This window comes from Lepisma saccharinum, chromosome 14 (genome assembly GCF_977018435.1).
Source record: "Lepisma saccharinum chromosome 14, izLepSacc3.1, whole genome shotgun sequence".
NCBI lineage: Eukaryota > Metazoa > Arthropoda > Insecta > Zygentoma > Lepismatidae > Lepisma > Lepisma saccharinum.
In genome coordinates, this window is record NC_139242.1 from 69,081,005 (window position 1) to 69,104,552 (window position 23,548).

Genomic DNA, 23,548 nt, shown 5'->3' on the forward strand with positions numbered 1-23,548 from the left:
AAAGGTCCAGCATCCCCTTAATACTGAAACTCCTAAATGACAGCACATAGAGTAAGGCGACGATAACAAACGGCCCCCATTCACAGCGCAGAACGGTTATTTTGACAAAATCCTGCTTCTCTGCTGGCTGCTTCGGGAGGAGGAATTCTAATGTTGCCGCTTGTTGCCCAAACAGGGGAGCAGCGATAGGTCTAATTCGCTGTTTGACCGCAAGTTCTTTCGTACGCAAAAGCGGCAACAGTCATAAAGGCGTTCCCAGCGCCGCTTGTTATCCTGGCGGTACTTTAGTAATAAAATTCGTCATAAAGATGATTAGCAGCAGCAATTTTAAAGTCAAATGCAACCAGTACATCCAGAATTTGCCAAATTTAGAGTAAAAAAATGTCGAAAATGTTGGGGGTGTTAGGGGTGTGTGGATAAATCACACCTTGTAGTTTCTTTCCCACATTGATGAAATCCAGCAAAATGTGTGATAAGAGTGGGCTATATTTGCCATACTGGTTTCCCCTATAGCCTCATCTTGCCTGATGACGCAATCGAGCAGCTCGAGAAACGTTACTGGTAGTATTTGCCACCTACACGAGATGCACTATTGTAGGAAATTATTGAAAAATACAGGCGCTACCAGGGCTCATACCTGAGTCTCTGGAGTACTATACCATTTCTCTACCAACTGAGCCGCACAACGGAATCTGTCTGTTGCCTTTGAATTCTGGTGACGTTGCAGGCGACAAGCATCTTCCAAGCGAGGTACTGAATATTACATTTTGCATTTTGATGTGGTACACACAGTTGAGACCAGTTCAAGTTCTGGTCAAGCCTGCATTTCCCTATACATTTTCTGCAATTACTAATTGTAAGTTGTTATAACGGGTGTCCCAGAAGTCTTTCCCTGATTACAAACTTTATTCATATCCGCTATATGCAAGGTAGAGATGTGAAAGTGGTGCCAAAATGTTGGAAAACTAACCAAGCTATTTTGTTGCAGGTTTGAGTAACGTGGCTGTAGTGTAGCAGTGTCAGTGACCAGAAAACCGGAAATGTTCACAAATCAGGAAAAAGCTCAGCATGTCCTCTGGTATCACGAGACCCGGTCACCAATAACAAACAGTGCAGAGGAACTTTCAAATGTACAGAATTCTTTCGTCTAGAATATCTGCCATCAATAAGTTGGTATTTAAAAAATGGAATTGATCTTCATTCCCAAATCCTGTCAAGTCCAAGAAACATTGCATGGAAAGATGCCACCCGATGTGAAGAGCATTAATTCCGGATTCCTTGGCACTGACACTGCTACACTACAGCCACATTACTGAAACATGCAACAAATAAACTTGGTTAGTTTTCCAACATTTTGGCACCACTTTCACATCTCTACATTGCATATAGCTGATATGAATAAAGTTTGTAATCAGGGAAAGACTTATGGGACACCCGGTATATGCTCATTAAAAGAATTGTCAGAAGAATAAAACAAAGTTAAATGCCTTAGTAAATGTTTGACAATATTTCTTAAGAAACTATTTATGACGTATTGCAGACTGGTTTAGAAATTCACCTTACCAAAAGGATAAACTCACCGAATGCGAGAGAACCCAAGGTCTGCCACCTTCGCCCTCCTGTGCTCGTCCAAGAGCACATTTGCCGACTTCAGGTCCCCGTGCAGCACCGGCGGCTGGTGGTGGTGCAAGAAGTTCATTCCCTGGGCCACGTCGCGACCGATGTCCCGGCAGATGGCGGCATCTACAGCCCCTCTGGAAAGAAAACTAGACATTTCAATCATGAGAAAAGTAAGTGATGATGCAAGTAGATGAGTGATTGATTTCTATCCTGATCCTTCTCAAAATATTTTTTTTTACGAAGGTTATAATCGTCATTTGAATTTTACAATGGATAGTGCAGAGTTGCAATGCATAATATAATGGCAGTGACATCGCACGGTTCTGAACACCATGACTCGGAGGTAAAGAAAAAACGGCATGTTTTTGAGAAACTGAGCAAGAGGATAATTAATATATTTCAGAACGCAATCCTTCGCTTTATTTTAAAATTTTGAATAGTGTTATATTGCATGGAATGTGGGCGTAGATAATGTTATTCATGTGTTTCGAAAATGATACACTGTAAAAAAAAATACACTTCTTGTACACTTTTGGTACACTTTCTTGCATATAATATGCACAAGATGTGTACTGAAGGTGTTGCAAAAGTGTACTTAAAGTGTTCTAGATGTGTGCGACCCGAAATGACGAAATTTTCTACACTTGTTGCACACTTTGGGGACACATTCAAAGTTGTGTGCACTTCTTCAACGCTTTCTGTACACTTTTGTTTAAAGTAAGTCTGTACACTTCTTGTACACTTTGTAGCACATGATTTCATTTTGTGTTGTTGGTCATATCGATTGTCATTTTATACTTTTTTGACAAATTAATATCTTATGAACATAAATCAATTTCATTATATAAAGCAGTAACACATATAAAATGTCACATCACAATTGGTGCCACCCATGCATGTACGTACAAGCCACTAATATTTTATTATTGGTACATTGTTTGTACACTGTAAAAATAATACCCGTTTTGTCATTTTTGGTGAACTCTCTTCGATAAAAATGTTAGGGAACGTTAAGTGTAGCAGAGATGTACGACCCGATTATTAAATTATTATATTAAGCACAGGATTTTAAGAGTAAGATTTGACCTATTGCCCTTCAGCCATAGAAAGTTAAAATTTCCGTTTGATTAGTGTTGTTATCTATGTTCTATTATTGGGAAGAAAGGTTTCGGTACACTTCACATCTGTTTGTTCTTGTGTTCATCGTAAGAACTATTGAAAATATTGCGGCATGTTTATAAATTTTAAAATATACCACGAAAAGAGCGCTGGTTATTATCATTACCTTACAAACAATAAAATTGACACTGAATTGAATATACTTTGGAGTTGTTAACAAGTATAGACTACCGTACGTTCATTAGATAGAAACTGGATTCGCCTCGCTTCTTTTTATAGGTATACCGTATTGGCCTGAATATAAGCCGCACATTTTAACCAAATTTCAATTGTCATTTGTTCCGAATAGTTATTTGTCTTTTTATTCTTTTTAACGATGCACAGATATGAAAGACCACAACGAGCTACGACGAAAGTGGTCCCGAGATCGAATCCCGGACTGGAGATGGGTGCGTGTCTCTTCATCAATTTCATCACTCATCCTCATCGTCGCGATTAGCCAAAAGTGGAAGTGATACGAAGCTAAATAACAAAAATAAAATCAAAACAGGAAATTTTTCCCAGAGTCCCAACTTATGGTTATTTTGGTTCTAAGTTTATTCTTACTCTTCCACCTGCTCGCTACTGAAAAATTCTGGACAAACAACCCCTCATGACTCACCACCGTAACGGTACATCTTGAGAGGCGTGAGGGGTTGAAGACAACTTTCGCAATCGCCGGAAGGGCATTTCGCTTGGTTGGCGTCTTCTCGCGACACGTGTTTCAGTAGTGCTTCATTTCGCATTGTGTACTGTGTATTGTAGTTCTGTGCAGATTCAGGAGAGAACGAACTACCACCACAGATTTTCGGAGTAAGAAAAGTAAGTATTTATGCATGTTTTCTACAATTTCATTTTATATGTTTCTTTGTTCGCTGAAATTCTGATTTAACTGCCTAATTATAAACGCGCGAATAAAGGAAAGAACCTGGTCAGACCCAACGATTACACCAAAATGGGAGATTAGCTTCAGGGCCCATTATTTACTATACCATAATACAGTGGCGTACGCAAGGGGGGTTACCGGGTTTAACCCCCCCCTTGAGCTTTTGAAATATTATGGAAATTGTTGTAGAAAAAAATTAAAAATGGCTAATTTATCCCAGTCAAAGATCTGCGACAGTAATAATAATAATAATAATAATAATAATTTGAATTATTATTCCCATGCAGCATGAAGAAAAACACAACATTCCAAACACAATCTAAGCGGACGCAAAGTTCAATTTTGCAATTATTTTTTTTTTGCAAAAAGTCGGGCAGTGGCGTGCGAGAATTGTGAAAATTCCTTGCTTCGTCGCAGTGTGCCGAGTCTGCCGACCTTATTGCAAACATTCTTCCCGGTACTGATTTCACATCCCCTTGTGAACTCCTCAAGTGATGCTGAGTCTACATCCACATCATTAAATAATGTTGAAGAAGTGCTTTGTGAATCACCTAGAAGTGAAAAATGTGTTGGAATGTCTATAAACTTACTTTTCAACGAAAACATAGACTCAATGGAATTTAGCAACATGTATTCTCGCGCTTCATCATCATCCTGGGCGAGTTCCATAGGTAAAGGTAATGCAGATTCCCCCGTACATATAGCACCGTGCCATGAAGGCACACGTAGTGGTGTGGCGGGCCCCAAAGATTCTCGATCTCGAACTATTTTTGCAGGTCATGTGAAATTTTGTTCTATTTCTTTCATAAATAGCAGCTGCATTAGTAGTAATTATTATTAGTAATTTAACTAATTAATTAATTATAAGAATTATTAATTAATTATTATTATTATTAAAGTATAATAAAACAATGGTAATGTGAATTTGTAGAAAGTTTTCGAAAGAACACCCCCCTTGATGAAATCCTGCGTACGCTACTGTCATAATAGTTTCACATTAAGCTGCGTTGTTATCTAAATAGTTGCAAGAACTAAGTTATGTGTTAGGTGAAAGTTCAATGCTTCCTTGCTTTTGTTCTCTGCCTATTTCATTTATTTTTGTCATTGCGGACAATCCCAGTGCCGTGAAGCAAATATACAGGCATATAAAATTTGAAAATGGCAGAAAGCACACTTTTTCTCTCTCGCGGTGACTTGACCCCTCATTCTCTTTTTGGAATAAAAAAAAACTGCCTTCTCATTCCTCTCTCCCTTTTGTTTGTAACGTTTTTGTCAATTTCTTTTCCGTTAAAGCTTCCCATCTTCATTTCTCATTTTAGTATCTCTTCCTTCCTGTTTATTTCCTCTGTTTTCGAGCATTCATTTCCCTATGTTTACCCTCACATTTTCGGCCTGTTTCTTCTTTATTCTCTCTCTCTCTCTCTTTGTTATTATTCCTCTTCCTTGCCTGCCTCTTTTCGCTTGCTTTGCTTCTATATTTCTCTCTCTCTCTCTCTCTCTCTCTCTCTCATCTATTTCTTTCTCCATTTTTATATTTCTTTCTCTGTCTTTTTCTATTTCTGTTTGTTCTTTTCTACTTGTTCCTCTTTCTCTCTCTCTTTACTATCTCCACAGAGATATATATCATTCTCTCCAATTCTTGCTTCTCTATTTCGCTCGTTTTTCTATTGCTTTATCTCTCTTGTGTTTCTCTATTTCTCTCTCGCCCGCCTGTCTCTGACTCGGCCTCTTTCCTCTCTTGTCCTCGGTCTCCCTCCCGATGGCTGATTACGTCATTGGCTTGTAATCAAAGGATCTCGGGTTCGATACCTGCTGCAGACACATTGCGCAGTGGTTGGGATCACGCTTTAAACTATAGGTCCGTTCCGACCAACCTATTTGTACATAAAGTGTAGTTAAAACCAACAATTCAAACAATTCTCTTCTCCTCCTCTCTCTCTTCACCGTGTGTGTGTGCCCGACTCGCTCCTTTATCTTTATCTGTCTCTTTTCTCTTTCCTTCATTCTCTGTCTGACTTTAATTCTATTCCTTTCTCACATTCTCTGCCGCTTCTTCCATCTCCCTTTCTTTTATTTCTTTTAAAACACTTTTTCTTATGTGGAGATGTTGGAAATATTTACATCATGTTCGCATGTCATCATAAGAAAGAAGTGCTTTAAAGGAGAGAAAAAATAGATGAAAGAAGCGGCAGAGAATATGAGAAAGGAAGAGAATTGAAGAACCGGACAGAGAGTGAAGGAAAGAGAAGAGATACATAGACATACACCGAAGAGGAGGGGGAGTGGAATACAAGAACCGAGGGAGAGGGTAAAGGGAAAAAATACGAGTACATGGGAGAGAGAGAAATAGGGAAGCGAGAGAGGGGGAAAGAAATATGGAAACGAACGAGAGGCATTTACACATTCTGGATGTTATTTTTTTTTCTTTTAGAAAAGAGGAGTAGGCGTAATAAAAATCTAGAATATCTTAACCTTATATATGTGAAAGATAAGAAATATTATATTAAAAAATCCATGAATGCTAGAGACAATGGTTCTATCAGTGGCGTGCGCACATTCTTTTGTGGTCCGTCCTCATTTTGCCATCTTTTCGTACGTCTGGCGTTCTTCTTTTTTTTTTTAAGTGCAGGCGAAAGGGGGTTATAACCCCCACCAATAACTCTCCTTGGGCGCGCCACATTAGCACGCAATATTAATTGGATATTTTCCATATCCAGTGTAGTTTCAAGAACTAGACAATGGATAATATCGAATTAACATTCCATACTAACATCACTTTAAACAATAAAAAAAAATATATATCACTCATCTTAGTAATAAGAATGAAATGATCATCCTAGGACTTTATAAAAAAAATATTTTTAAATGCTACTTGTCTGTTGTTCATTATTCTTAACTGTGCCATTAAATTGATATACTCAACTAGTATTTTGTTTTGATATCACTAGTTCTCATGCAAAAGTTTCTTTTATTATTATTCTTAAGGCACCTATTGTTCCTGTCATGAAGACAAGAGAGAAATATTCAGAAGCTATTGTCGTGCAGAGAATTGTGAGGCATATGATTCGACTGAAGAAGGATTATTCTGTGCTTATTGTGGATATCTACCCACCAAGGATGCAAAAGGTAAGTGTGTGTTACATATTGTTATCTGAAACATGAATATTTGCATTTCCAAATCAATCAGTGATAAGAAATCTCACTTTCCGTAGACAATTTACCATGATAAAAGTATTCCTCGTGTTTGAAATTTGGACTTGCGAGTTAACAAATATAAATAGAAGAAGTCAAAGTTGAATTAATTTAAACTGTCTTCAGAATATATTTCCTTCGCTTCAACATTAGGTACATTTAAGGCTCAGATTTATTAAACTGCTTGACGCAACTTTAATGTGGCATATCAAAAGGGGGTTGGTGGGGGTCACAACTTATAACCACCTCTTTTGCTCAGTATTCCTTAAAAAATGTTGAAAAAAAACATCAAAGGCAGAAAAAATGGCAAATTGAGGGCTCATTAATAAAAATAAGCATATGTACCCCTCCTCCTTTCGAAAATCCTGATAACTCATAACATCACTCACAATCTGAATAGCTTCTTATTGGATGACATAATGATCAGATCTTAACCCCCTCATACCTTTGATACCAGCTTTATAAATGAGACTTAGGTTAATTCAATATGCTTAACTCTTAAGGTTTGTAGTCTGTCTGTCTGTCTGTCTCTCTCTCTTTCAGTAGTGGAATTCTCTTGTGGAAAATTATTTTTATACTCACAGATGTTATAGATAAGGATATCATGTCAATTTTGCTGTTTAATTTTGCTTTCATACTTCTTAATGTGCAATAACTATATCTTGTCTCTTTTATTTTATTTTATCTATTTGTGCATATTACCTCTTTTTATGCTTCCTTTCAAAAGTGTCTGTAGCAATGCCTATTATCCTAATGACATGTGGAATATGCATTTTTAAGTCATAAAGTAATTTTGGCTCTAAATTTTTCCTACCACCTTTAAATACAAACTGTCATCCACAGATGGAAAATCCAGAATACACCACTCTAAATATTTTTTTGTGCAAGTGATAAATTATTTTAAGTAACTTAACTATACAAAAATAATGGCCAACACGAGAAACAGTCATGTATATTCTCTTTCACTTTCTTAATTGCTTGAGATATGGAATGGTATTTTTTTCTGTTAACATACAAACTTTTATACACATCAAAGACTTGGAAATTTAATTAATACAATGACATTTAGTCATGGAAAGTGGTAGAGGAGCAGAGAGAACTCTTTCTCCTCTTATTTGTTTTTCTTTTTGTTTCATCCTTTTTTTCTCTTTTCTTTCCACTTGCTTTCTCTATTCAGCCTCTCTCTTCGTCAGAGAGAAATAGACTCCTTCCCTCACTCATGTCTTTTATTCCCTCTTCTCCTTTATCTCTCTCTCCCTCTCTGTGTCTCTCACTGGATTTGTCATTTTTCTTCTCTCCAACACACACACATATGTATGAGAGTGTGTGTCTTATTTAGAGAGAGAGAAATATGTGTGTGTGTCATCTTCCCTTTCTCTCTTTCTCCTCTCCCTTTTTCTCTCACTGCATTTCTTCCATTTTTCTTCTCTCCTAGAGGGAGACAGAGAAATATGTGTGTGAGACAGTCATCCTTTCTCTGAAGGAACAGAAAAAGGAAAGAGAGAAGGAAGAAAAGAGTAAGGAGGGGAGAGTGAGCCCTCCGTCTGCCTTTCTCTCTTCCTCTCAAATTTTCTATCCTTTTGTGAGGGAAAGAGAGGTGGTGGGATGGGAAGGAGAAAAGAGTGAGAGGGGGAGGGAAGAGAAGAAAAGAGAGATAAGTTATGAAGATTGATTGATTTAGTTTATTTTACTTCGCGTTTTGTGCCTCTTGGCTAATTTGCGAAGATGGGGATGAGTGATGAAATGATGAAATTGATGAATGGACATTCACAAACAACCAAGCCCGACCAGGATTCGAACCCCAGACCCTTGGTGTGATGTGCTAACCACTCGGCCACAGGGTCGGGCATAAGTTATGAAGAGTTTCCAATTGTAATTCATATACAAATTACATAATTTAAAACCATGCATTCTCTTCATCTGTTTTAGTCTCACATAAGTTCCTAATTATTATATTTTCAAAGCTCCAAGTAATGTTCCTCTGTGATAAAGTGTTGACTGTTTCACATTCATATTATATGATATAAACAGGAAAAATTAGTCTTGTATTTTTTAAATCAATTTTTTATGTATAGGATAAACGTTTATGAACAGAAAAGTAATATAAATGAACTAAATTGAGTATGCTATATCTTTAATCACTTTGTTTTGGCTTATAAGTATATTTCAGAATCTGTCTCCTCTATAGTTTTACAAAGAATATTATTGCTATTATATTTACACCACCTGGGTATGGTAATATTTTCCCACTGCTAATTTAAATAAACCTTGAATGTTCTCTGTTTCATACCAGTAAATATGGTATTTGTTTTGTTTTACAGTAACTTCACATCAATATTTTCTTGGCCCTGTGCAAAGACATGCAACATAAAGGAGAAAGTGCTCTTGTGATGAGTTTCGGGTTCAAGTCTGGCCTGTATAGGAGTATTTTTGTGTACCCGTCTTCATGCATCAAAGGTAAGCGCATACAAACTTTAATTGCTGTAGTTGAGGGGAGGAACAGTGAAAGTAATATACTAAAGGTTTAGAAGTTGACAAGTTGGATTCTAAATATTTTGTAGTCATTAGTAAAATAGAAGAGCTGAATTCTTGGTTACTGTTGTTGTCTTTAATATGAGTGGTTCTTGGTTTGAACTCTTTGGAGTTCCAAAGTTCTGTATTAACCCAACATCATAACAGTTGGGGAGCTACATGCAATAAATAAAATACTGTGAGCTTGAACACCAGTAACAGTGCTGATGGTACACAATGCGTTAAGCACATATTATCCAATGAAAAGCTGTCTGTCTGGCAGGCCTTGACCCCTCAAAGGGATGTGGAGTCATGGAATTTAGTGTATGTAAAAGGGAAGCAAATTGGTACAGGGATCTGCTTGAATGTCAAAGCATTGTGTTCTTGGGTCATGGCAGATATTAAATAAGTCAAATTTAATGTCAGTGTACAGCAGCCATTTGAGGGCATTGTTCTACCATGTATTTTTTTCTTTTTTTGTGGGTTGATGCATAGTTAATTCTCATTGCGAGAGAGAGATTGTTTTAATTGGATAATACTTGATCAGGAATAAATGTGATGTTTTGTAATTAAATTCAAGAAAAAATATGATATTTATGCATGCTTCATTTATTTTCAGGAATTATCACCATTTGGTAACAAAAGATTTTGAGAAAGAAGCACCCTATCTAGCACTATTAGTGGAAGGAATGTTGTCCCGGTAGCTGCAGATGCTAGAAAGTGCAGTGTGCCACTTTACGAACATTTATCTATGCACTTGTTGACATATACTATAGTTTTGAATTAGACTTCCCCAAAAGTTGTGCTACATGTATGGTATTAGTCCAGTATATGTATACTATTAGGCCATAAAGACAGACTGTCACCTCAAGTCATCTATCTTATGTGAGAAGTTCAAGGATTGAAAGCAGACTATGCATTAAGTACCAGTGTATCTGTGACAAACAATAAATGTTCTGTCTCAGGATCTTCTGTATCATTTGTTACTATGAATTGCACCTAAGTTCCTCTTATTGTTCATTAGCAACAATGGTGTGGTGATTGAAAATGGTATTCATAGTGTTTCTGTGTTTTATATTCATTTTAGGTTACAGGTTGTTGATTTTTTTCTGTTTAATGACAATGCTTCTTTACTCCTGCATCATTTATTTTTTGTTCATAATTGAATTTTTTTCCTATTTGGTTTATTCTTGTGATTGTTAATCTGCATGTATACACGATAAGGCATAAACATGTAGATTAAATGAGAAGGAAAATTTATTTACTTTTTTTTTCAGCTATGATCTCTCATTTTGTGCAAAAGTTATTTTCAATATCTCCTGAAAGTGTCATTTCAGTTTCAATATTCAATTCAAAATTTGCACATATAACCAACCATGAACTCACAAGGTCATGCCACTTTGAAGCAGAAAGGTGTGTTTATATATGCACAAATGTGAACAAGCTCAATTTTTTAATTAAATGTAGCTTAGCACCCCCATTACCCTGCACTAGAGAAATTTACACTAAGCTCCCTCCGCCTAAAATAATACAGTACTGATAAATTATTTCGTTGTGTACTAAGAAGTGTTTTCAGCATGTTCTAAATGTGGGAAGTGTACTATAAATGATAAAATAATTTCTAGAATGCACTTAACACACTTGCAGAATATATAATATTGACAATATTCCTTTCCATCACTTTTTCAGCATATACAACACTTCTGAAGCACATTAAATGTGAAGTGCTTCAAGAGAGTGTTTGAAAAGTGAAATATTTTTTACAGTGGAGAAATGTATTGGAACTTTTCCCTTGCAGGTATGCAAGAAAAGAAAAAAATTGATGCATTTCAATGTGTCACTCTACACACTAAAGATGCATTTTTCAGTTTGATGCATTTTTAACGTGTCAATGGAGTCAAAAAAAATACGCACTTTTGTGTGTCAATTGACACACTTTGAGTTCTGTGTGAAAGTTGTTGCTTTTTCCTCCTTCAATTGTCAAGTTAAATGTGACTCAACTGTATTTTTATTCTAGAAACTAAGTATGAGTACTGAATTGCGATATATCTCATGTGTGCAAGAAGTGCTTTCAATGTGTTCTGAAAGTGTCGCTCAAGTATTTTCACAAGTGTTCCAAATGTGTAAAGTGTACCAGAAGTGATCAAAAGTAGTTTCTGCAGCACACTTCTTACACACTTTTGGGACACATTTACATTGGAAGCACTTCTTGCACACTTCCTGTACACTTCTTTTGCTGCACTTTTTGTACACTTCCTGTACACTTTTGAAGCACTTCCTGTACACTATTGAAGCACTTCCTGTACACTTCTTGTGCACATTTAATGTGTACAAGAAGTGATCAAAAGTAGTTTCTAGGAAGTGTTCCAAAAATGTGCAGAAAGTGTATTTTTTTTTACAGTGTAGGACGTAAAAAGTACTACTAGCACCTTCTCAAATTCTCTCTCTCACTCACGCACACGTACTCACACACATCATATAATGTGTGCATGTGTCACACACACACACACATAGAGAGACAGAGAGAGAGAGGAGATAATGTGCTAATTATAAACTTGTTTAGTATTTCAACTTCCATTTTTTCTGAATTATCTTGGACCTTCTTCAACAATAATATATGCACATTTAATCTATACCAGAAATCTTGGTTCAAGTGAAACATAGCTATGCAGGAATTTCTATGGAGGAGGTCAATTTCTAAAAAAAACGAATCAATTATATTGCCCTATTTTCTTCAGGAAATGAAAAGTCAAAAGGGGGAATTCTGGTTTCCATAAACTCCAGTTTGTGTCTCCCATTTGCTCCTTTAGTAAATATATATTGCTTAATTATTGTTACAATTTATCTTGGTTTATCCTATACACATCAAAGTATAATTATACGTACCCAGGCTGCTGGTGTATGTGGCTGAAGAGTGTCCCTCCCGACAGATACTCCAGTACCAGAAGGGGGCGTGGCGTGGATGTGCACACTCCAAGGAGCTGCACCACTCGTGGGTGGTGTAGGGAGTAGAGCAGAGCGGCGGAACATCTAAAATACTCCCTCTCGTCCTGTAAGGTGAACAAGAGCAACATTAAGCGAATTGACATACTGGTATATTCAGTGAAGATCTGAATACTTCGTTCCAGGTTCCTTTCTAGTTTCAAGTCCTTTTAAAAGGTTGACATTCCTTTCCCTTTCATGCAACTACTTATACTAACAGTGTAAGGGTTTACAGTGCATTGTATTTTATTGCTATTCCATTCCAATCTATACAGCAGTTTATTGTATGATGTATGGGCACTTTGGTTCCACTAGTTCATTTTTACATAATTTTTCGCAATATTCGGTGCATTGTTTCGTCATATTTTCTCACTTCTTTCATTTTGGTAATATTCTTGAGTCTTTTCACCAAGGTGAGCATAGGCTGCCACAGAAACACACCACACTACATCACCAGGCAAATATGCGGGAAAATAATGCGCTTTACACCAATTCATTCAGTGTATACGACTTTTTCATTAGATTGTTTTAAAATTATTCGGTTGTTTCCATTGGAAATCCTCGTTGCATATTTTAATTGAATGTGCATGTGGTATCATTTGGTGCCTTTTTGCTTTGGGTAACAGTTTCATGCATCGGAGACACATTTCTTCAATTTTACACAAGAAACTACTTACGGAAATGAGTTTGTCCAAGGTTTACAACCTCCGTCGATATATATTCTTCCTAAAACTTCATCCTACAATGCAGCAGAACAATAAATAATCACTTTTCATGTAATAATATTGAGCATTTTGTGAAAATCGACATCATGCCGTTGTTTCCAAGGTGTAACTGCAGATGGCTCTAGCGTCGGAAGTCACGCCATCTCGCTAGTGGAATCAGGGTTTCCAAACGCGCGAGTTTTTTTTCTTCGAGAAACGCGCGGTTTTTTTTCGAGAAAGAAAAATGGTTTTTCGATGAATTTAGGGGTGAAGTGGGTGCTAATGGAACCTAACCTAACAGGCCTAACCTAACCTCGTGTGAATGGTTCGTGGGGCTACCCGTGGATGGTTTTTGGGGCTAACGTCAATGGTTTGTGGGGCTACCCGTGGATGGTTTTTGGGGCTAACGTCAATGGTTTGTGGGGCTACCCGTGGATGGTTTTTGGGGCTAACGTCAATGGTTTGTGGGGCTACCCGTGCATGGTTTTTGATCCCCGGTTTTTTACAACTTTCATGCATAATAGAGTTGGAAACATTGATATTCGAAAACAAAAGAAGCATTACAATTCGCAAAGCAAGCGATATCGCACCGTGACGTGCTTTCCGTAGCATTAAGGAAAATGGTTTATTTTAGCAGAAAAAGTGTTTGTTTTCGTGCAAAAAGCATATTGGCACCTTCCACTATGTTCCGCAATACATAATTGGTAAGTACAAACCACAAGAAAGACAAAATATCCGATTTAAATGTGTCTCCGATGCATGAAACTGTTACCTTGCTTTGAAAGCAAGATTGAATTTTGTTTAATTTCCTTTTCATTTCAATTTTTAACCTGAAACTAGCAAATTTAATGGTCATTTTTTGCATTTTTACGTCATTCTTTCAATTTTTTAGGACATTCTATAGGTCATATACCTATATTTTTTAGGTCATCAACTTCCTCTCCTTTTTCTTATAATTCCACTTTATGCACGGATAGACTAATTGGGACTGGACCTACAGTAGCATTAGAACAACTCTGAAATGTGCCTCCACCGGGTATTAAACGGATCGCACTTTAAACTGTATGTCCAGTCCTGATTCGTCTTACTGTACAGAAAATGGACTCAACTGCGACATCTTTATCCTATATGTGTGTAACCACGAGGTACAGATTAAGCGCTGTCATATGAATATTCAAGGTATAAGATTTCATTATTTTTGTGAACAGCTATTTTTTTTACTGCCAGCGACAGTTACATTTTGTCGGAAAACGGCAGAAGTTTCGGTATTGCACCCTCTGAGGTGTGAATAACTCCGAACAAATCCCTTTTTCAATGAGAAAAAAACATGAAACAGTATGGGAACTCTGTAAATTCACCATGAGCCTACCAGCATGTAAATACAAAAATAAATGACAGTGGCAACCGTGAATCTCTGCATATACGATTGGCATTTTTTTTTCTTAAGGGCTCGCAAGTGCATGCAAGTTCTCAACGATGAAAACGTTACTGAGAATTGTTATAAGTCTTTAATTCCTCTATAACGGGCTTGAGCAACTCTGCACTTGTGGAAGCCAGCAAGCGCGCTACTGTGCTGTGCGAGAACGCGACCGACGAAGCCTCCTGCCTAGCTTCCTCTCACAACGCTCTACATGTGCATACGAGAGCACTCTTCCACGATTACAGCGGGTTGCCCAGGCATGCTCAGAAAGTTCGTTGGCTTTCTAAATTATGAAAAATCTTCTAATTCCTTAGCAAGGTGACTTACCGGGCTAAGCGAGCACTTAAGTTCCTTGACAGCGACCTCTGTTCCGTGAAGGACGCCTCTGTAGACTCGCGACCAAGTTCCTTCTCCGACCAACGTGTCGTGCGAGATGCCCAGTGAGCTGGGATCCGTGTCCAGCTGCCACAGGGGGTCGACAGGGGCACTCCTAGAGAGAAGAAATATTATTATGAGAGAACTTCCTTTCCTAATTTGCACTAAATTCATGATTGTCAACATCGCTGCTCAGTTTAGATGGACTGAAACATTTACAAAAGGGGTTACTTTACGCATAACAGCATCATTTTCTTCTAATGTCCATACAGTGGTATAACCTTTCTATATTCAACGATAATTCGATGCTAGAATAAAAATAACAACCTGTTAAATGAATTAACTTCAATATATTATTTACAAATTTTGAAAGTCATCCGAGATATGTGCCGAAAAGTTTAATATTAAAAGGATATAGTTTCTAAAGGAAAAACAATATTTTATTGCTTCTTAACAATGGTTCAATCAGAAATCTACAATTACTTCTCGTATATAGAGTGACATTTTTTCTGTTGAGTGGCCTCCTAGGCCATCAAACTTGAGTACACTCTATTTTTTTTACTTCTAGAGGCACTTACAGGTCTAGAGAAAGCTTGGGCACATGTATACAAAATGCAATGATAAATATGTATCAGAGCGAATATATACGTATAATAAGTTTTGTAAACAAAATGCCCTGTTTTGTAGGTTAACACTATGTAAAAAAAATTAAAGAAAACATCAATGCAGCTGAAATCACCTTCTGCCTACTGAACTGCGCCTTCTCCTGTCAGGGTAGTTCAGACTTCTTCCTCCAGATGGCAGGCTGCTGAGAGATGCACAGCGAGTGATGCGACCCTTCTCAGAGCCAGAGCTGTGAGATGCAGAGCTACTGGTCACGTGGACTTTGAGCTCTTGCAGAAGCTCGTGGAGCTCAGATGTCGCCACTGCGTAATAGTTGAGATTGCGCTTCTGCAACCGCCCTATTCTCTTCAGCTGAAAGTAAACGAACAGAGAAGGAAACTATGATTTTTCTGTTAGCTTCGCCAGAACGATTCTGATAAGACAAAATCAGTAGATGTAACTAAAAAGAGTTCGAATTATTTACTTATGTCAAGTGAGAAAATCCAAAATCGAAAATGGACTCCTGGCTGATCACCAAGTAGGCTACATGAGAAATTTTCTGATTTATTTATACTGGAAAACTCAGAGATAAAGAAATAAAATGGAAGAGAGAGGAAGAATAACAAAAAATCAGAGGAAAAGTAATACAGAAGTGTGGAGGATGAAAAAGAAACAAGGAAAACAGGGAAAGAGAGAGAGAGAGAGAGAGAGAGAGAGAAAGAAAGAAAGATGGACATGAAACGTTGATAGAAAGAGAAAGTCGTAAAGATAGGGAGAGAAATAGATAAGAGAAACAGAAGAAACAAAGGGAGATAGAAACCGGAATAAAGAGAGATCCTAAGGAATATAAAAACGCGGGATGTAAGAAATAAATGTCGGAACGTGGAAAGAAAGGAAGGAAAGAAATATAAAAACCTGGAAAAAACATGGAACCGTGGAAAGAGAGAGATAAAGAAAAACAGAAACGTAGAAAGAAAGAGAAGGATAGACAGAAACGTGGAATGATAGAGACAAAGAAACATTTTGCCACCTTTGCTCCTGCTAATGCTAAGTTCTGTTTACATAACGTGGAAAGAGAAGAAAAGATTGGAAAAAGGAGGGAAGGAAGGGAATAGAAAAGAATGAGAAACTCAATATCCACGACCATCAAATAACCCACAGGAACGAAATTCTCAGGTTACGCCACTGAATACCTTCCTACCGGCGCTGCTAATTACGCCTGTGATTTAACAAACAGAAGGTAGACTCCCGCCCAGTTTGAGAATAGTGAATTTATGTGGGAAATGAAAACGTTATATTTGAGTGGTATATCAGCCTAGTTAGAATCTAGTTGCAAACCACAAATGAACATATCAGATAAGTAACTGCTAATTATAACCAAACAATAATTAATTTCTTATCCCATTGTGACTTGAGTGATTAATTAGAAAAACTGGCAGTCCAGAACTTTGTCAGCTGACTGAGGCTTCAAGTGAATACCCAAGTACTGACCCTACAAACCTACGCTATACTCACTTTGACCTCCATGGCTCCCATAATGTCCGCAGGGTCTCTGCTCTCTTTGATCTCGGCCGGAGATGCCGATTTGCCCCTCTGTGACCTTGACCTTTCGACCTTGAAACCGCGGACTTCGAGATTTGGCGATGAAGCCACAGACGACAAGGAGCTCCCGTAGCTTTTGGAAGTCGCTGAAAGAAACAGAATGTGATTTAAGTCATAGCATGAAAAAATTCAACTGTACAATTAAAAAGCAGTTATTCACTCCACACAAGACGTTCAATAAAATGTTTATTTTCAGCGATTCTCGCAAGAATGTTTTCCCTTTAAAATAATACTGTTTTGTCGCAATGCATGATGGTACCGAGTGTTGCCAAGTACGTTGAACAATTTTTTTTTCGAGATGATCTTTATGTTAATACTAACTACCTCCACTTCACTTGCATATAATTTTTTTTATGGACAATATTTATGGGGTGAATAATATCTGTCCCATCTGTTCATTTCTTTCTGTAGCAAATATAATTAATGTAGATTTTGATAGATTTATCGTTGTATCAGCATTTCTTCTTATCATTACTTTGGAATATGGAATTAACAAAGTGAAAGAAAACAAACATATACTGTAAGAATAGAATAGAATTTAGAATAGAATAGAATTTATTTCAAGTATGAGCCTTTACAGCTATACATACCATACAAGTGAAAAAAAAATTACTACACTTTTCCTAACCCTTCCTCCTCTTAGTCTACTTGCACATTCACACTGCTTGGGAGTTCACAAACACTATTTCATTTCAACTCTTTCCCTATACTTGCACTGTTACCTGAGTGATTCCTAAATTTTCTCACATTTATTTATTTAGTAACTCTCCCCCCTTTCATACATGTTCGCTATCCCCACTGAGCTTCTTTGCTCTCTTTACCCAGGTGTAGTGTAGGAAAGTTTCCAGATGCCTTATTTGCGCCCCCCCCCCCCTCTCGGTCTCTCCCTCCTAATAACGCTTGTCATTATATTCTCAATGTTATCTTCATTTATTTCCCTGATATATTTTTGTCTTGCCTCCCCGGTTTCTTTGCACTGGAGGAGAATGTGAAATTTCGTCTCGTCTTCGCCGCATAGCGGACATTCTACCCTCCTCCCGTCCTCCCGTTTTAGTTTAACTTGTGCCCATCCCCCCAGTCTGAACAGGCCAATCCTGACCTTTCTTTTGCCCCACACAAATCCACGTAGTTCCTCCTTCCCCATTCTCGATCTGTATCCACTATTTTCGCTGATGTTAACGATACTTTTGCGTCGCATTCTGCCAAAATTTTCTGTTTGGTAATATCTTCTTTGTCTCGTAACGGCTTATAACCAACCAACGGGGTCCAAACACCGGGATGAAAACTATTTTCAAAACTTAACCATGTTTCTGCATGAGGTTGAGAACAAGTTCCCTGATGCAAGCATGCTAGTCGCGGGAGACTTTAATGCAAGAATTGGGATAGATGATATAATCGGGCAGGATGATCACGGGGGAGGGGGGAAAGGGTCGCATCAAACGAAGACTGGATATTTTATACACGACAAAGCAAAGACTCGCACGTGAATGCAGAAGGGAGGAAACTATTGGATTTCGGGGAGGTTTTTAACTTTGTCACACTCAACGGACGATGCGGAGGGGACAGGGAGGGAAATTTCACATACGTCACTGATAATGGGGCTAGCGTCATAGATTATTTTATTATGTCGAGGGACTTAACACAAAACATAACAGAATTTATGGTGGATGCAAGAACAGAGAGCAAACATCTTCCGTTAATAGCAACTCTGAACTACGGAGGGGGGAAGGAAATATGAACGAGAGAGGACCAGGGAAGGGGCAACAGGCGGCGCTGCCCCCGAAGCAGTTCGGAGGTATCGATGGAAGGAGGAGTGCTTTCGGGAATTCTCAGATACATTAATCGACAACATTTCAGAGCTAATGACGAACCAAATGTTGAATTTACTAACCGAGGGGGACGTACTTCAAGCATTAAAATTATACTACCATTGCATTGAGAGGGCAGCCAAGCACATGATACAGGATGGGCGGGGGGGGGACTCAAAAGGGAGGATGGTATAATGATGCATGCAAAATTCAGAAAAAAGCAATGACACAGGCTCTGAAAAAATTCAAAATACTCAGCAACGAGGCAAATAGAGTAACGTATGTGACAGCGAAAACTATACGCTACGATACTGGAGAGGGAAAGGGGGAAATGGGAGGAGGGAAGGGTTAAGGCGATAGAGGAGGCCGTGCAACAAACATATAATCAAGGTAGGTGGTAAAGTGCTCGTCTCCAAAGCAACCTCACTTTACTTCAAAGAAAGTTCCGAAAGATCAGTTTTCCCCCTTACAACCATATATCAAGTCCACGTGGAGTCCAGTAAATTCTCCCCTGAAACGTTTCCCACCAATAGTGTCCGTCCAAGAACTGACCGTATCCTGTCAGCTCCACGTGGAGTAAATGAGATGTTGCTAATTCAGTTTCTTTAGAGATTTCCGAACGCGAGGTTGTGGTTGAGTTATCTTTGCTAGGTTGTGTTATTTTGTTGTGCTATTTTTTATACAATATAATCGCAGTGAATAATGGATGTCTAAACACTGCAGGCAAAAGTGACAACAGAGCTTCGAAACCAGATACGTCTGGCCGGCTTCCTCTGGGGTTGTGTCAAAGATGCCGAACTGTTGATGCTTAGAAGACTTCAGCTATATAAATCAAGTACGAGTGTATAGAGTAGTTATGCTGAGAAATGATGGGAAACATTTTCAAGTATGGATTTATTAATGCATCCATTTGACTTTTGATTTAATGTACAATGCTTGCATAAAGAATGTTAATAATGTTTGATTGAGGGATATCCGTGCCACATTAAAGCATAGGTTATTAGGAATCTTCTCTCTAAAAGAAATAGTTGAAAATTACAACTATTCTCACTCAACGCATGATTACTTCGTTTATTTGCGTTAGGAAATTAACGGCGTGTTTATTACACTCATAATCGATTTTCCCGTTTTATCCTCACGCCTAACGACTTTGGAATGCATCACCCCTTTCATCGTAAAAGAAAGCTTTCTTATTTATGCTTTCGGTTACAAAAAAGTCCACAATTGATATTCACACTTTCCTTCTGTCTGGGAACTTACTGCTATTTTTTCTCATATTTATCCCCCCTCCTCTCCTCCTTGTAAAGAGTATAAAGAGTAAATGCATTTTCTCAGTAATTTCAAAGAGTGGTTAATACTCAAGAGATATGGTTGACCGCACTGTGTGGATTGCACTTTTTGCTCCATTGCAGTACTCACGTATAACCAGAAAATATAATGAAATTCACTCTGTTTCGGGGAATGAAGAGACATAATAATTATTAACAATAACAAGAAATAAGATTAAGAATGCACATCCCTCACACAAATATCCTTCCCTAATTCACTTTTCCACGGTTGGCTAGCTCGAGATTTTATAAATTGTTATTGCATTTTACAGTCTACAACAAAATTAGCTTTTCTTATGTTTAACCAATTTTTAAAATAACATTTCATGGATTTTTATTTATGAACTAAAGGCTTATTTTTTTGTTCTTCAAACTTCTTGCATCAGATTTAATTATCTCGTACGAGTGTTTGGCCAACAATAAGAAAGACTTAAAATAATCTTGAGTATTTCCTGATAAGAATGATACATTCAGTGTCACACTATGTGTTTTCGAAAGCTTTTTCAAAATTTAAGTTTTTTTATTAAAGGATTGAACCTACTACGGTATAATCTGGAATTTGAACTACTTTGAAATATGCTTCCATCAAGGATCGAACCAGAGACCAGATGTGTTGTCAATAACATTTATTTCGTGTACAACTTTATACACTGGAAAATATAATGGTAATATTTGTGTTAAAATGTGATAATTCATATTGATTGAAGGTTGGGGAGGAGAGTCATTTGGTAGTGATGATATTATAAGCACCTCTGTTGTCAGAGATACCAGTGTTATTTTATAAATAATGCACACTATTTTTTTCCTGACACTTCTACCTGGCGTACACTAGGGAACTGATGAACACACGTGCCGTTTCCACAAACCTTCGACTGCAACTGGCGGAACTTTTACTCTGATTGCATCATCCACTCCGCAGTGTTACCATCTTATGCATTTTTTAAAATTATCCTCGTTCCTGAGTGTAGGAGGAGCCCAATATCTCCCTTGTTTGGTACCCTTAACTGGGAAATCAGGCTCTCTCAGACTCCTGGAGTTTTTTCTGCTATCGCATCAATCAATTTTTATAGTCAGATAGGGTAATCGGGACTGAATCTACAGTCAAAAGTGAGATAGGAACCACTATGTTCGTCAACCGGGGAACGATCCTGGGATACCTTGATTACAAGGCAACAGCGTAACCATTACGACATTGGGAGGCCATGAACTTTGTTAACCATATGCCATTATGAGTAAGGGAACAGAACAATGCGACCTTTGTTCTATCCATGTGGGATAGGGGACTTGTTATGCACTCTAGAATTAAGGCAATCAGTGGTTGCTGATTAGGTGTTGTTCTGAAATTCACAATTACTATCAGTACATTACTTATAGGTTTAAGAAACTTTCTCAACAGCTCTGTATCCTTTCGCAAACATCCAATACTTTAGGATATCTTTATTCTTGCTTTTATTACACATAGCATGTGATCTTTGTACTCTCTTCCAATTTAAAGTAGCACATTTATTTCTTTTTGCAGGCCAAAAAAATACATTAGTGGGCAATAAATTAGAAGATAACAGACATTTCTGAGCTAAAGTACAAGCACCTACGTGAACTTGGAGAATTTCTACTAGTACTTCCCTCAAGCGGGATGATTTTCAACGCTTCACAAAGCTTGAGCTTCGAGCTAATTAACTTCAGTTTTAGCACCGGAAACGAAATTCCTGATGAAAGCATGTCATAAAAGATATCTACTCACGTGCAGTGATCTTTTGTCCGAATAACCTTGTCACCGAGATTTTTTTCTCAATAGGCACATTTCCAGTGGCGGATTTAGCGGAGGGACACAGGGGCACGTGTCCACCCCACGTATTATGAAAAGGGGTGACATTGTTAATATCCCAACGAACAAAAATAAAGTTGGAGCAATATGAAATAAAATCCTTCAATAATATCCTTTCCAAACTGCCAAATAAAAAGTTCCGAGCCAATAGGCTAAGTGCCACTTGATCAAATTGATTGAAAATCTTCGCCACTGAGAACCGAATCCGATGATTACAAGTCGATGGTGTTAATATACGAATAACGTTAATACACACCAGCTAAAAAATCTGTGGCACAAGTAATGTGCCTCCCCCTTGCAGATATGAATAAGGGGGCCATATATAAATTGAGGTTCATTACTTTCCCTATAGTTTCCTTTATGCTTTTACAAAGAAAAACATTAACGAAAATTCAACAACACTATTGATATGCAAGAAAAATCGAATAAATTAAATAATAATATTTTAACATTTTACCTAGGTAAGGTAGATTTTTCTTTGTAATTCGTTAAAGCATGGATCTCGGACTTTTTGTTACAAAAAAGGTTAGTCTTGCACCACTGTAGACATTGTACTGATTAGGTAGATCTTTTGCACAATATTGTGTGCATTGTTAGAATGACACTCGATAAACAAACGTGAACCACTTGAGTAGTGATCGATATCTTCGCTTTCTAAGTCAATGTTTCATTAAGTTTCTGTTCTTTACATTAAGGAACGTTTGTTCCAGAATGGCAGTGGTATGAAATCAACTGTTTTTAGTTGTCATTTAAAAGTCATTTTACTGCCCCTCCAACACACACACCCACACACATTATATAGTGTGTTTTAAAAGTCCAGCAGGATTCTAAAAACCTATAACTTTTAAAGTAATAAGTTTATTACGACGTTATATTATTTGCTACACAGAGGAGACTTTAAAATTAAAGTTTGGTGTGGTTTGGTTCATCGCAAGATCTCCAGCTGGGCACCATTCACGTCCAAACACTCCTACAATCTTCGTTTGAATCCGAGAATTGCGTTCTGACGGTGCTCGTCCGGAATGTTGTGAATCGCATCACGTGTCTTGAACTTTAGGTCGTCAAGATCTGTCGGTTTAAGTGCATACATCTGGGTCTTGACATGTCTCCACAGCCAGTAACCGCAAGGCGTAAGGTCTGGTGACCTTGCGGACCAAGGTGTGGCTGAGCTTTTTCCTGCATCAACGCCATCTTGGAATCACGTGATCACCTACACACACGTCATTCAGCAGTGTGGGCAGAACAAAGTTTTAAATTTTCCTCTGTGTAAGAAAACAATATTTCGTTGTAATAAATCTATTACTTTAATGTTATAGCTTTTTTAGAATCCTGCATGACTTTTAAAACACTCTGCATATATGCATGCTTACAGTACATGCTGTGCCCCTCCCCACCAAAAATTCTGGATCCGTCTATACATATTTCACTTCTGTATAAATCTACGTAATTATAATGATCCAACGAGTAAAATTTGTCTAACAAGTGCCAACCTTTAAAAGGTGACGAAAAATGAGGATGAATCAATCTTAGCCAA

At 37.7% G+C, this 23,548-nt stretch overlaps 1 protein-coding gene across 1 annotated transcript in view; it reads right to left on the reverse strand.

Moving 5' to 3' along the window:
• LOC145998994 (uncharacterized) overlaps window positions 1-23,548 on the reverse strand; it is a 157,901-nt gene that overhangs the window by 18,694 nt on the left and 115,659 nt on the right. The window contains exons 3-7 of the mRNA XM_083135847.1: window positions 16,967-17,139; window positions 15,588-15,823; window positions 14,801-14,963; window positions 12,254-12,417; window positions 1,581-1,754 (exon numbers count right to left, since the gene is read on the reverse strand). Of these exons, the coding sequence (XP_082991973.1) occupies window positions 1,581-1,754; window positions 12,254-12,417; window positions 14,801-14,963; window positions 15,588-15,823; window positions 16,967-17,139 (910 nt within the window). The remainder of the gene's footprint in view (window positions 1-1,580; window positions 1,755-12,253; window positions 12,418-14,800; window positions 14,964-15,587; window positions 15,824-16,966; window positions 17,140-23,548) is intronic.